Genomic DNA, 14,679 nt, shown 5'->3' on the forward strand with positions numbered 1-14,679 from the left:
ATTATGAGACTGCTGAACTATGTAGCTCATATGATAGAATTCCAGTCAGATGTGGTTAGTGAAGTATATCAAACTGTGGTACAGTTACCTGATAGACCAGTCAAAGCTAAGCTTTTGTCCCAATCAGCTACTGTCTGTAACATTTCTAGCCTTATGATGAGAGTGACAGGTAACACTAAACAAGGTTCAACCAGAGACAGAAGATCTAGCATTACTATCTATTGACATGTGTGGCTCAGGCTTTCATATCTCACTGAGAACACATGGGTGACATACATAAATTCTGCTTTCCAGGGTCCCTTCATATTCAGCCCTGGCATTAAGGCACATCTACAAAATATGGAGAAGGATGGTAAGACCTTCTAAATTTCTGGAATCAGGTTCCAGGCCCTCAATGTTCCTTTTCTAGGAGAACTATAAATATTCAGGACAGCTTCCACAGGGAGAGGGGTCCTTGTCATTCACAGAGTGGGCATGGTATTCCTAGAGTTGGTGAGCACAGGGTAATCCTCATGCTTTGCCTGACTGTCTCACTTTGGAGGCAGTCTGGGGATATCAGTCTGTCCAATTGCCTGACTGGCTACCTGTTACTGAGGACAGGATAATTCATAGATTCATATCCAGAGGTTCTCACCAAGCCCTACCCTATTCTTGACCACTGCCACACTCCATCAGAAGCATATAGCTTTCTACAGGAGCCATTCAGGAGGTTCTAGACTAGAAAGATTCATGATACTACTCCAAAACAATGAACAACACCAATAACCTCATGTCAGTATTAGATTTGTAGTGCCTAAAACACCTTTATCCTACAAGAAGCCTTTTAAATGGTCATGGTTTGACCCCTCCATGCTGATCTGAAGGAGACTGGGTATGTTTTTTGGACCCTTATCATCACCAAGGTCCAGGAAGTTTCTTCAATTCTGGATAGGTGTCAATCACTACCATTTGAAGGACTGTTCTATTTTGTCTCACTTCAGTCCGAAATTTGTTCACCAAATGCCCATCTGCTGTGGCAGTCAGACAAAAAGCTGTAGAGAGCTAAGATTTCCCCTAATTGTATGACTGTCTTTTAGCTTCTCCATCTTTTTGAGGACCTGATTTCTATTCAGAAGTCTCCACTAAAGCTGTTCTACCACCTATAGATAGTGGTGAACACAGAACCATAACAAGAGTGGGGCAAAGAGGATGGCTGCCGCAGGTGCAAGATGAATGCTGATACCGTAATTATGGCTTGGATGCAGCTCTGAAGCTCTTAGAGTGAATTGAGTTTGTGTGTGGCAGCAACTATGGCAAACTGTTTGTTACAGTTTTAGTAAGCGTCGTTATAGTTGCAAGAGCAAAGTTTTTTTTAATGCTCCTCAATTTTAAGTTAAGTGATGTATCAGTTTATGGTTCTGTAAAGGGTACCGGATGAGATAGTTATGGTTCTTGGTGAACTTTGTGAATCCCAGTTAAATTTGTTCTGAACTATTCAATTTTTTCAGCTGCAGTCTGGACACCTTAGCAGGCAGGATTCAGCTTGTTTGAAACAAAATTTCTGTACACCTGTAATCCCAGTGAACATCTGCCTGTCTTTATCTTAGGACACTGAGTTTCATAGCAGTTGCCATTCTCATAGTACCCGGTACTAGTTATCCCACAAGACTGTTACAGTTGACCCTCACAGTACAGTAGTATCAGTTGTTAGATTCCATATCCCATATAGCATAGATATCAACAGTATTCAAAAAAAGCATCTGTGTTGGTGAATGTATTTGGCCAACCATATGGAGGCCATTGCCTTCCAGCTATCCACTACCATGGAGGCAGTCACCATGGATATTTCAGCTCTAAGCAGGGATGGGGAATTATGGGGGTAAATTTTTCAAATCATTTGGACCTCTGTATAGGAAAGGCTGCACATCAGTATACTGGAGATGAAGACAGTTGTTCTGATTCTTCAAGGGTTTTCAGGACTGTCTGCCCCACAGTTTAATCCAGAGTGTAATCCTGCACTCTCATATCATGGCAGTGCTATGGTACATCAGGCAGGGAAGAGTAAAAAGGGCAGTTTTGTGGTAGGATAGAGGAAGAGTATATAAACAGAGATGTTAAGACATAGAAACACGGAAAGATATTGCTGATTATAATTCTTTCCTTCACCTGATAGGAGAAGAAAAAGACTCAAAGTCCATTCAGTCTGTTCTGAATCTGATCTCTTAACACTGTGCATGTTTACACAGCATAACAACATATGTGTCTGCTTATAAAACAATGTGATGAATATAAAAGATCTGGAATCCCATTTGTCATTAAATGACTTTGTTACTGTGAGCAGAAGCATAGCAGTATAACAAAAGGGCAATAAAAGAAAGTTGTGCATCATCAAAAACGAATGCAAGCTGAAATAAATACATGATGGTGCTATGCAGGAAGACATGTAGCCCTAGAATGAAGTAGTTACACCACAAAAGGATAAGAAATAGTACTCTTTTTGGAAACTGTATTTGCACTTCTGCAAGAACTTACCGACAATATAAAGCAGCACTCTAGCCATAAATTATGCTGAAGGAAAATGTACTGTCTCAAAATTTTGAAATTCAGCTTATGATGTAGTTTAAGTGTTCTTGTCAGTACCCCATTTCAGGCACATCCTTAATTCATTAAATGTTTTATTAAAATAAGGAACAAGTGCAGCGTGAGATTTAGATATATAATGAAAATTAAAACAGTTGTGTAGTATCTGCCAACAAATACTCAATATGATTAATGTGTGAACTGGTAATTACACAATACTAATGTATTCTGAGATGAGGATCACAATGTTTTACTTAAGATGTCAGTCTGAGATTAATCATGTGGTTACATGGTATGAATAATACAGTTTAAAATAGATGGCAGTCGGAAAGTAGTGTTGTAGTGTTACTATCAGTGGACAACTTGAATTTGGTTCTGGAATCAGGATACCACTGAAACTCTGAAGTGATCATCTCGCACCAATCAGAACTGGGGTATAGAAGAAGACTCAAGGAGCAAATGTATCGTCTAGAAATATATATTTTGATTTGCTCCTTGATACTCAAGATTCAAGTGCCCAATCCATTCATTCATTCATAACCCTATTTTTTTCCCATTTTTTCCCCATGGTTCTAGTTGATGGTTAAGTGTCCAGTGTTAATGAAATATAACAAGTCCAATGAACTTCCTGGCTGTATAAGTACTATGGACAATAAATTAGGTGTAAGAAATGAATAGCTGCAGACTTTTCTTGATCAAGCCCAAATGTGCTGTACCCAGTTACCTTATTATTATTATTATTATTTAACTTTGGTGTTTTTTCTAGTGTTTTCTTTTCAGTTGTATGTTTAATTGGGCATGCTTCTTTAAAGCAATAAATGCACAAGTGTGCAAGCATACACACATATACACATATGAACATGTACACGTAAACAATTCATACAATCATGCTGCACTGAAATACATAGACACACATGTTACATTTGTATGCAGTTCATACATTCACACTACACACACACACACACACACACACACACACACACACACACACACACACACACACACACACACACAGACACACACACATACACACACACTCGCACTCATGTTTTATATGGGAAAACACTCCCACATCCAGCCTGTGTGCTATAAAGCAGTAATATATCCTACACAAATTAAACACACATGCATGCACTAACATCATACCATTGAGCTAACTGGCAGAGATATCAGGTGAAGGAAAGAATTATAATCAGCAATATGTGTAAAACACCATTTCAATATGATGTGGCCTTACAAAGCACTGAGCAATTACAGCATCTCACCTGCAGCTATGTAAGAATAACACAAATCAGGTGTTTTTGCAGGGGAGGGCACACTCACCTCGCCAACATATGTATACTTACACTAATGTCTGTACTACAGTGATACAGGGTGCTAAACCCTGTTCTGCACAAACATAAAATCCCTGATATCTGCACCAATAATTCATATATAAACTGTATCAGTATGACATGAGCCCTTTAAGAGTGACAGCTGTCTGAGGTCACAGGGTAGGTGTATGGCTCTGACAGGATTTCATTCCCTTTTCTACTTGTTTCTTAATTGATTGCTTTATTAAAAAATACATGTTCTCATTTTAATCAGGTGGTCCATGAAATGCATCCTAATTATGACCTTCATCAGCTGGAATGAGGCTTCAGGACTGAGTAGCTTCAATGGAAGGGAAATGGAGAAATATTTAAATGATTAAGTTATAGCCATACAAACTAATACTATTGATGCATCAATGGATCATATGACACAGCACTGATGTTTCCTTAATGTATGAGAATACAGAAAATTAAAGGGATTATGAGGCAAAGTTGTAGTGCAGGTGTGGCACCCATCAGCAATGATAAACATCTGAATAAGCTAACATAATTTTAAAAACCTGCATTCAGCATTTGTTAATGTGTAAACAATGATCTAGTTCTTGTAAGTGTTTGATTGCAATCAAACATTACTGTAAACAAATACATGTAACTGTACTGATCTTCAGGCATGAAAGCTCTGCTTAAAATATAGGGAAAACAAAAGAATGTCTGTGGTATCTCACCAAGTACTAGTCCTCTGCATGTAGTCAGCAGTGGGGATGGTACAATATGTATGTCTTTGTTGGGTCTTGCTGAAGTCCAGATATAAAGAAAGAGAGCACAGATATTTTAAAATATATGAGATGGTAAAACAAAGCAGAAACCTAAATGGAGAAGGCCAGAGAATGAAGTGGAAATCATGAAAACATTTGGCTGGAATAAGCTTTACTGAATCCTCTTGCACGTTTGGAAAGGTATTACTGTTTAGAAGTTTCTAAGATACTAAGAAAGTGTTACATAGGCACATAATATTGGCATTTAACTCAGAACTTGTCAGTATAGGGAATGGCAGAGGTTTTCCCATCTGGCACTCAGAAACTGATTTTTTTTCCATTCTGATACTGTACTAATCTTCACGTATGAATAATTATACTGTAGGCACAGAGATCCCTTATGATCATCTTATAATTTCCCTAGATGCCATTATGTCAGTTCATAACACCTGGCATTTTATTCAACACAGCACTGGTATCTGAAGTCATTATCTTTGCAAAGAAATTTCTCTTCTTGAAATGCCATACTGTAATCATTATAGAATGTGTACATCAAGAAAACTACTTTCAGGTTAGCTACATGTTGGCTTTTTAGAAACTCAGGCTTTTCCTACTTGAGAAATTCAAAACATGACTAAGGTAGTTATAGATTATTTGTTTCCATAGTGTATGGGAATACAGAAAATGAAATACTGTAAAAGATTATGAGGCAAAGTTGTAGTGTGATGGTGATACCCTGCCATTTGTCTATTCTTTGCAAGATCTCGGGATAAAGAGTAGAAAAGCTACATTGTGTCTTTAATGCTTCTTAAGTAGTAACATACAGAGAAAGTTGTAACATACAGAGAAAGTTGGCTATGAGGATGTTGATCCATAATATGAAATATCTAAAACAAAAGTGATATTTCTTGTTTGTCAATGGTGCTGAACTCAAGAATAAAAATGTATACATTTCTTTGTACTGTTTAGAGGTTGTGCTGGATGCCTATGTTGCCTAGGTTTTTGAGCATATAAATAACAGTTAACATTTACAATGCTAAATTTCATATTGTGATCTCCTCTTTTCTGATTGTGTGCTTGATATATATAACTGGAAATATTACTGTTTGTAGTGTGTGTCAAAGTTACACTCTGTACTTTGCCTTTGGTATGTATATGTTTGCATAGGACTGAACCAGTTAATCTGCATAATTACATGAAATATAAGCCAAAGAAAAAAATGGCACATCTACTGTTTATATAGTTTTGTATGACTGGTTCTTTCTTGGATGGAATAGGAAGTTAGGGTGCTCTATATCGAAGGTGGTGGGGTACATGATTTCCATATCTGGAAGTCTGACCATGTGTGATGGCTGCTGTATTTTCACCCATTGTCAGATAAGCATGTTTTTTCCCATTTTGTTACAAACTGCTGGTACATCTGTGCTGAATTTAACTGTAGCTTTGTATTAATCTTAAGTATCAGAATTTTTGCATAAGATAACATGCCTCTCAAATATGTTTAGGCGAAGTGATCAAAATTTGTTTCTTCTAGTTGTATGTACCATACAAGACAATCTGAATTCCTAAATTTCAGGTATCACTGGTGACCCCCATTCATAACTAGTGATTTAATAGCTTTCATGCTTCCCTAAGTGGCTGCTATAGGGATGTATATTTTGCCTATGTTGTTAGTAACATGCATACACAATAAACAGTGTATTACGAGTGATATTTTAGGTCTTTCGGGAAACAAGCATGACACAATGCAAATGAAACCTGCTTTTTGACCTGCTAAGGAGTTGGATACCTTATATTACTGTTTGGGTCACAGTAATGTCTTCTTACAGAGGAATAGTTAGGCAGGTGTTTTGCACAAGTGAAATTCACTCATTTTGTTTTCCTGCCTGCCTTTCTTACTGAATCTGCTTCTCTTGCTCTCCTTTGGTTTTGTTATTATGATAGGTAACATGCATAGACAAAAGTATTTAATTTGTAGCTGTATTTATGAGTACCTTTAGGGATCCAAAGTTGATTTAGTGTAGAAGGGTATAAGACTGTTTAGTTACATTTTTGCTTTCATGCCTAAAATCTTTAGAGAAGATAAAAAGTCTGTTAACAGCTATCATATAAGGATGGAGAAAAACTTGACTGAGTGAAAGAGAGAGAGTCAGTTACTGACACTCATGTGCACAACACACACACACACACACACACACACACACACACACACACACACACACACACACACACACACACACACACACACACAGGCATACTTTCTATCCTGGTGAAAGATGCTAACTGCTGCAGTATAAATAACAGTCTAAGTTATTAGGCTCTCCATTACATGCTTCTTCCTACATCATGTTACTATTTTGGGCTGTCTGTCATTTATGATAAATCTATAGTAAATCACAGAGCCCTTTCAACTTGAGCCCTGAGCAGAACTCTTTGAGAGTTCAGTTACAATGGAGCCGATGTACCAGCTCACTTCAGAAGGATCTCAGACATGGTGCAAAAGTCAAGGCATGAAGAAAAGTTAAGTGCAAGTAGGTGGTGTCCTAAATAAGTGGAACTGATGTCAAGACAGTGATGTTACTGTTAGCTTTGTTGTATGAATTACCCTGAGAATAAAAAGTCCAGTATAAGACAACATAAGTGACTCCACAGTTTTAGAAAGATTTAATTACCCACATGTTACAGTGTTTCATTTGTAAGACAGAGTGCTACCTTAATTATTTGCTATTTGCGTGTTTAGTCGATGGATTAATAATGGTCTGCTTTTCTTCTTTTGCCATTTCTTTTGTCTGCAGGTCAGCTTTCTTTTCTCCCCTATCTTTCTACAATGGAATTTAATCTGCTGGCAGACTCAGAGACTCGCAGCCCACCTCTTTCCCTGTCAGATTCTGGGACCCCTCAGCATGAACAGAGCTGTAAAGGGCAGGACAACAGTGGTGAGTGATTAGATCTCAGGGTACTGGGATACTGACAGCACTTAAAACATTATCAAAGTGACAAATAAATGCAGAAGTGTTAGATATGGGTTTACCACCTGTCCTGATTTTCACAATAATGATAAATATTTAATTAACTGTATTTTAGATAGACATAAGACAACTATTACATTTATTGAGATTTTTTTGTTGAAAAAGGCATTTCTAATTTACATGTCATCTTCATGTTGATAAAAAAACAATTCAGCAACTAAAACAGAGAATGAACTTAGAATCAACTCTTTGCATAAGGTGAGTGTATGTAGTACTGCAAAATCCAAACTTCAGGAAGGAATATCCCTTTCTGAATATTTAAAAATGAATTCTCATTAAACAATATGAGTGGCATTACAGCCACATCAAAAACTGTTTGTTTCTTAACTTCAGGTGAGCTGTATGAACAATGTTCATAGATATACATGTATGAGTGCGTGTGCATGTGTGTGTGTACATTTGCATGTGTGTGTGTGTGTGTGTGTGTGTATGTGTGTGTGTGTAGAGAGGGAGAGATTAATATTGATATAATTATGCAGAAAAAAAAACTTTACGTTTTCCATTGCTTAATTTTTCTCAGTCCTTTTCACCCAACCTTGCTTATCTCACTGGTTATTCCACCAGTGACCTTGCTAAGCATCCCTGGATCCAACAGTTTCTCATTGTCAGGTAATCCTGATATATACCTTTGCCAACTGGGCCCTCCTAACTTCCTGGGGAGTCAATACTTTGTTTTCTTGAGATAGTGAGGGTTCCCATGGAGAGTTGCATAAAGTTGCACTAGGAGCCTTCATGTATGCAGTAGCTGGTTAAAGTCTATAAGTGGCATGTGCAATGATGTTGTTATGTTTGCTGCTCTGCCCCTGTTAAAAACACCATCTGTAAATCTCCTGTTTGTGCACCTGTGGTCACACAGGCAGCAGTTCTCCTGGACCCTCGCCACCAGGATGGGGGAGCTGGCTGCTGGCTACTTTATCATATCCCCCTCACTGATAAAATCGGTGATCTGAACCTGTTCCAAAAGTCTGGTAACTGTGGATGCAGGTGGGTGCCCTGCTGCTGCACCATTGGGTCAGCTCTCTTTCCAGTGATTAATTTAACAGTATCATATGCAACTTCAGAATATTAGATAGCTTATACCTGGAGCAGAAAAAAAATAAAAAATGAATTAAAGCAAACAGCAAAAAGGAATGTTGCATGTGGACCAGTACCAAAGGCAACTCTTCAAAAAAGTGAGAAGTTTTATTGCTACTATTTATCTAACTAGCAATGTTGTTATATCACAGAAATATGAGACTGCATTTCATCTTTCATATTCTGAATATATTATAACTGTGTGTGTGTGTGTGTGTGTGTGTGTGTGTGTGTGTGTGTGTGTGTGTGTGTTTGTAGGGATATGTGGGAGTTTAAGGCATAAACAGGAAATTCTCTGCTGCGGCTCTGTGGTAACCAGTTAACCTAATAACACTGGTATAAAGAAGTGGAGTGAATGTAGAATGTACACATTTTCTTTGGGGGGGGGGTACATTTTAGTTCTGACTCACACAGAAGAAATAATTCTAGATAACATGCAAAATGACTATACAGTAATGTAAAATGAGTAGATAGCTGTAGGGGACACATATACCATTCTAAATTTGAGCTGGGCTGAGTGACATGCTATGGTTGGGTGATACACAGTGCCCCCTGGTGAGTTTATCTGACATGGCTGGTGAGTAAGAGGAGTGCTTGAGACATCAAATTGCATTTTGCTGACAAGCAATTAAAGTCTGACCTGATCTTTTCCCCTCACTATAGCAGTGATTCTGTTTTTCTGCATTCTTAACCCCTTTTAGAGTTGTCATTAAGCATAGTATTCCACAAGTCATTTACTGTTTATATCTATGTGTGTGTGTGTGTGTGTGTGTGTGTGTGTGTGTGTGTGTGTGTGTGTGTGTATTGTTAAGGCATAAAGAGAACGATGTATGAAAATGCAAAATCGAAATATAATTAGTCTGATGTACATTTTTAATTTACGCATTTACTGTATTAAAAATCAAAAGAAAAACGAGTTGAATGGTAGGAGAAAGCTGAAATAAGCAAATACGAATAACGTAATGCTAAAGCAACTAAAAACTTTAATATGGTAAGCGCTTTCAGTGGTAAAAATATTCCACCTTCTTCAGTCTGAAGAAGGTGGAATATTTTTACCACTGAAAGCGCTTACCATATTAAAGTTTTTAGTTGCTTTAGCATTACGTTATTCGTATTTGCTTATTTCAGCTTTCTCCTACCATTCAACTCGTTTTTCTTTTGATTTTTAGTAGTTTTTTGGTTTTCTTCATTTACTGTATTACAAAACTTCTAGTCATTGAAATAAAGGAAACTCAGAATAAGAGGCATTATGGAATATGTCATCACATGAAAAGTTACTCAGAATGGAATAACACTCTTATGTCTGCAAAATGTAAATATGTACATTTGCATGATACAAAAAAACTTATTTAAGTGCTTAAATGAGTGTGTTTGCAATCCTTATATTTCAATTTGGGACAGCAGTTTAGAAAAAAATTAAGTTCACCTTAGCCAGAAATCTCAAAGGATACACTAAGGGGAAGCTATTGTGGTTAGATGGGGGACGTGTTTTTTAATCATGGTTTATTATTTTTAAGTTATGAGACATTGGCATGTTCACTGAGTACTGATGTTTTGACCTGCTATTCACATTAGCAGGGATTCCTACCTACCCAGATTAACATCAAAAAGGACAGAGTCTTTCATTTTTATTTGTGTTTTTGTTCTGGTTCGAAGGTGATTCCTTTAGACACTAAGTCTTTTTTCCATCCTTAGCAAGAGTATCACATTGATATGGTTAACACTCTCTTAGCTACACCCTCCTGTGACTTTGATGTAGACTGTGACACACAAATACAAGAAAACGTGGAAATCAACAAAACTTTACTACCCAGATTGGAGGCACAGTTTTAGAAATACTTAAGAAATACAAAAGTTTACAATGGGAGAGGATTTACCTAGATTTCTGCCTTAAGAAAAATCTGGTACCCAGAGGACTGGGAATTGAGAATAAACCCATTTGCAGCAACATCGATGACCTCCTGATCACAAAATGGTAGGAAACTCTTAAGGAAACCGGACTAAAATATATTAAACTACTACTTGAGGACAAAAAAAAAAACCTACAATGTAGCAGAATTGATGAGATCAGCTTCCTAGAAGGAGCATGCTGTTACATAGACAACATAACCAAATGGGTGCAAAGCATTTTTGACAGGAACAATGATTTTGAAAACAAGACCAAAGTAAAGAAGATGAACAAAATGAAAAGAGACCTGGATGATGCAACCAACCCTTCTGAGGATCACACACCGAGTGGTTACCAACCGACTGGATACCAACTAAAGACGGAGAGATCTCACCACCAATCCTGGAATTACAACATACCCCAATGCCATAACTCTAAGAACCCCAAACTGGTCACAACAAATAGGGTTCAACAACAAGCTCAAGAGAATGATCAGTGTTATCCCCTTGTGTCACATCAATTAAACCCAAAACAGGATTTTCATTTGGGCCAGCTTTCATCAGCTCTGGACGTAACTCCAAAACATTCAAATATAGCTCTTTCAAGGGTCCATGAAAACAAACACAGACCCCAAAGGACTCCACTGACATTCTGTATGACTGATGCTTGATAACACAACTTCCTGGAATCCCCCAAGAACAACCCACACAGGAGATACAGAACATGGCAAGGCAAGAGGGATCTAAAGCACTGAAGGATGGTGCCTATGGATCCACCTATCACCATGGGATGAAAGAACAGAAACAAATGAATATAATCTGAAATCGTAAGAAACCGCTGAACAAAGCCAAATTTAGTATTCTTGAAAAACGTTTGACATTTGTACCACTACAAAGAGGTAACTTAATCCACACAGTCATAGATTTTAAATTGTTTAACAGAAAACTTAACGTCAAGATACATTTCACAATAAAGCAGCAGACCCCAGCACTAATGCCATGGTTCCAGTTTATAATTGGAATAAATCAAGCAATTTCTGCCCTGCTTCACATCCAGCCATCATAGCATTTGAAATTAAATGTGAAGCTGACATCAGAATTTTTCAGAGACCCACCATGAAGAAATTTCATAATATCAGCAATGATGAGTGAAAGGCTCTTATGAACTTCAGCAAGGATAGAACAAGAAGAGTGATGAAGGTAGATAAAGGAGGGGGAGTGCTTGTAACTGACACTACAACCTACAATCAAAAGATTCTCCAGATGCTTAACAATACCACATATTATGACAGGAGTGACTACTACAATATTAAATTAGCCTACAAAGAACCTCTTACTGAAATTACCAACCTTGATGAAGAAGAATCAATCAGAAGCAATCTTTTGGAATTCCTCATGGTCAAGCACACAAGGCTCCCCAGTTTCTTTGAGATCCCCAAACCTCAGAAGAATGCTGATGATCCACATTATAGACTGGTAATTGCTATCGGAGACATAATCACAGAGCCCATGTCAATCTTTTTGGTGGTACAAATTAAACTTTTGGCCGAGAACAACAAATCATTCATCCTTGATACAGCAGATCTACTTAGAAAAATCAGGAACCTTACAGTAAACAAAAATTATTGGCTGGTTACTATTGATGTTAAGGCCCTATATATTGTGTTACCACATGATTGCTGTATCAGAGCAGTAGTTGAGGCATACCAGAAAGAATGGAACACTTTACCAGAGGAACCTGAAACCATCAGTAGACTACTTTGTTTATTCCTCAACAACTTTTTCCGTTTCAAGGATAATTTTTTTCTGGCAAGTTTGACTACAAGTCTTGCCAATACTCCTGTAGGCAAAGAGTAGGAAGAAACCATATACTACTCACAATACTACCAACACATGGCACAGATTTATAGATGACATTCTTGTCGTATGGAACAGTGATCTCCAGTTGCTTGAAGAATTTTATGACTACAGCTGAACATCCATCAGTTTCTTGAAGTTTACCACCTCCCATAGCCAACCTTTGGTTAACTTTCTGAACCTCACCCTTAGCAAGCCACTCACAGAAGGACATTTATCCAACAATCTTAGAGGACATGCTAAGGGGACGCTATTGTGGCTAGGTGGGGGATGTGTTTTTTAATCATGGTTTATTACTTTTACGTTATGATACATTGACACTTTCACTGAGTACTGATGTTTTGACCTGCTGTTTACATTAGCAGGGATTCCTACCTATCCAGATTAACATCAAAAAGGACAGAGCCTTTTGTTTTCATTCATGTTTTTTAATATGTGTTTCTAATCATATCTAATCTTTTTCTGTTTGCTTTTGGGCATCTTATCACAACAATATCAGCTATATGAGTGCAATCAATAGTCCATGCTATGTTTTGTATATAATTGTACATATGTGAGTGTATACATATGTGTACACATTACAGAAATTCATTAATTCACCAGTGAAATTTAATGCCATCTTTTGGATAAATTATATCCCTAAATGTGAATAAATACTTATTTATACCTTTCACCTCTTTAATCTTACTCTTTCTTCTTCCTTCTTCACTCATTTCCTTACTTCTAGCAATTTCTGTCCCCGGCTTTCTCTCTAAATATACCATATGCTTGCTTTTCTCTCACTTCATATTATAATTCCTGTTTGTATTATAGTACCTTACATTTAATTTATTTGTAAACTGGTTAAATGCTTTCTAAATATTAAATCATTGTCATATAATTTGTATGTATTCTTAACCAATATTTTCATATTATGTCTGATTTGGTATAATTATTTAAACTCTAGTTGTTCTTTGTATTATTTTTAAAGACTATAAAATTATTCTTCTTAAAATGTTTTGTAAAACTTTGGAGATTTTCCCCCCAGGTCTCCACAGAAAAAGGGCTCCTACCCAATGCGACTTTCCAAGTAATCTGTTGCCAATAAATAAATAAATAAAATTTTGAAGCATAACTCCTCTTCCCCTTTATTTATTAACCCATATCATCCTTGCTCACAAACATCTGAAAACAGAGCTATGGAGGAGGGTTGGCATAATGGTTAAGGTCTTTACCTCACAGATAAAAGGTACAGGGTTTGATTCTGAACTCTGGTTATTGACTAGGCTTGTGAAAGTCTGCAGACCGATTGCCTAGTATTTGCCTATGAACCTGTAGTAAACTTACATTGCAGTTACAACAGTACATTACTGCTAATCTGGCATACAGCTCAAAACTTGAATATGCAGTTGTAACACAGATTGCATAATTAAAGCTGCAGTGATGTGTACCTGGCTTTGGAGGATATATGCAAAAACAATTGATTATGACCAGGATGACTTATATTTGACTAGCAGCTCGAGCACTGGAACATATGATCTGGGAGGATGGGAGCTAGTGGCTGATGATGACTTGCCCTTCATTGGAGATTGAGGTAGTCTGATCAATTACAAGCTTGATTCCATTGGTGAAATAAGGGTTCAGATTGCATATAGGGCAGGGTGATGTGCTTGGATCTGCCAAGTTGAGGTGATGCAGTAGCCTTCTGGCAGAATGGGTATGGAAGAATTACCTGGTGGGATAAGGCATAGATGAGCCTTTGCATTGCACACACATATATCAGCTGCCAGTGGAGGAACATAAGCTGTTAAAATAACAGAAAATCCTGGTGGCTACTTGGATGGTGGCCTCATCCAAAGGGGGAATTAATGGGGAAGTTGATTGTGGAATGGCTGATGGTTGGCAAGCAGCAGAAATAAAAAGAATAAAAGAAAAGTTGCATTAGCAATTTACTGTATTTGGTGTCTGAGTTTGCTGAATGCTTGTGTGCAGTTTGAGAGCTTTTGTATGTGTGTGTATGTGTGTGTGTGTGTGTGTGTGTGTGTGTGTGTGTGTGTGTGTGTGTGTGTGTCTGCTCACACACATTTGTATAACGTGAAAGACTACAGAGGATATAGGAACATAAGAACAGTACTAGGCAAGTGATCATGAGGACCATAAGTCATCCAGCCATATACACCTTTAAGCAGACACACTTAAAAGTTCTTTCCATCCTTTATAAGTACT

At 37.5% G+C, this 14,679-nt stretch overlaps 1 protein-coding gene across 2 annotated transcripts in view; it reads left to right on the top strand.

The window, feature by feature from the left end:
* The window catches only part of LOC122788953 (pituitary homeobox 3), a 517,519-nt gene that overhangs the window by 214,607 nt on the left and 288,233 nt on the right, over window positions 1-14,679 (top strand). For both annotated transcript variants that reach the window (XM_044056002.1, XM_044056001.1), the window contains exon 2: window positions 7,423-7,563. In XM_044056002.1, coding sequence (XP_043911937.1) covers window positions 7,455-7,563 — 109 coding nt within the window. In that variant the 5' untranslated portion in view covers window positions 7,423-7,454. The remainder of the gene's footprint in view (window positions 1-7,422; window positions 7,564-14,679) is intronic.

This window comes from Protopterus annectens, chromosome 14.part0 (genome assembly GCF_019279795.1).
Source record: "Protopterus annectens isolate FY-2018-M chromosome 14.part0, PAN1.0, whole genome shotgun sequence".
Lineage (NCBI taxonomy): Eukaryota > Metazoa > Chordata > Ceratodontiformes > Protopteridae > Protopterus > Protopterus annectens.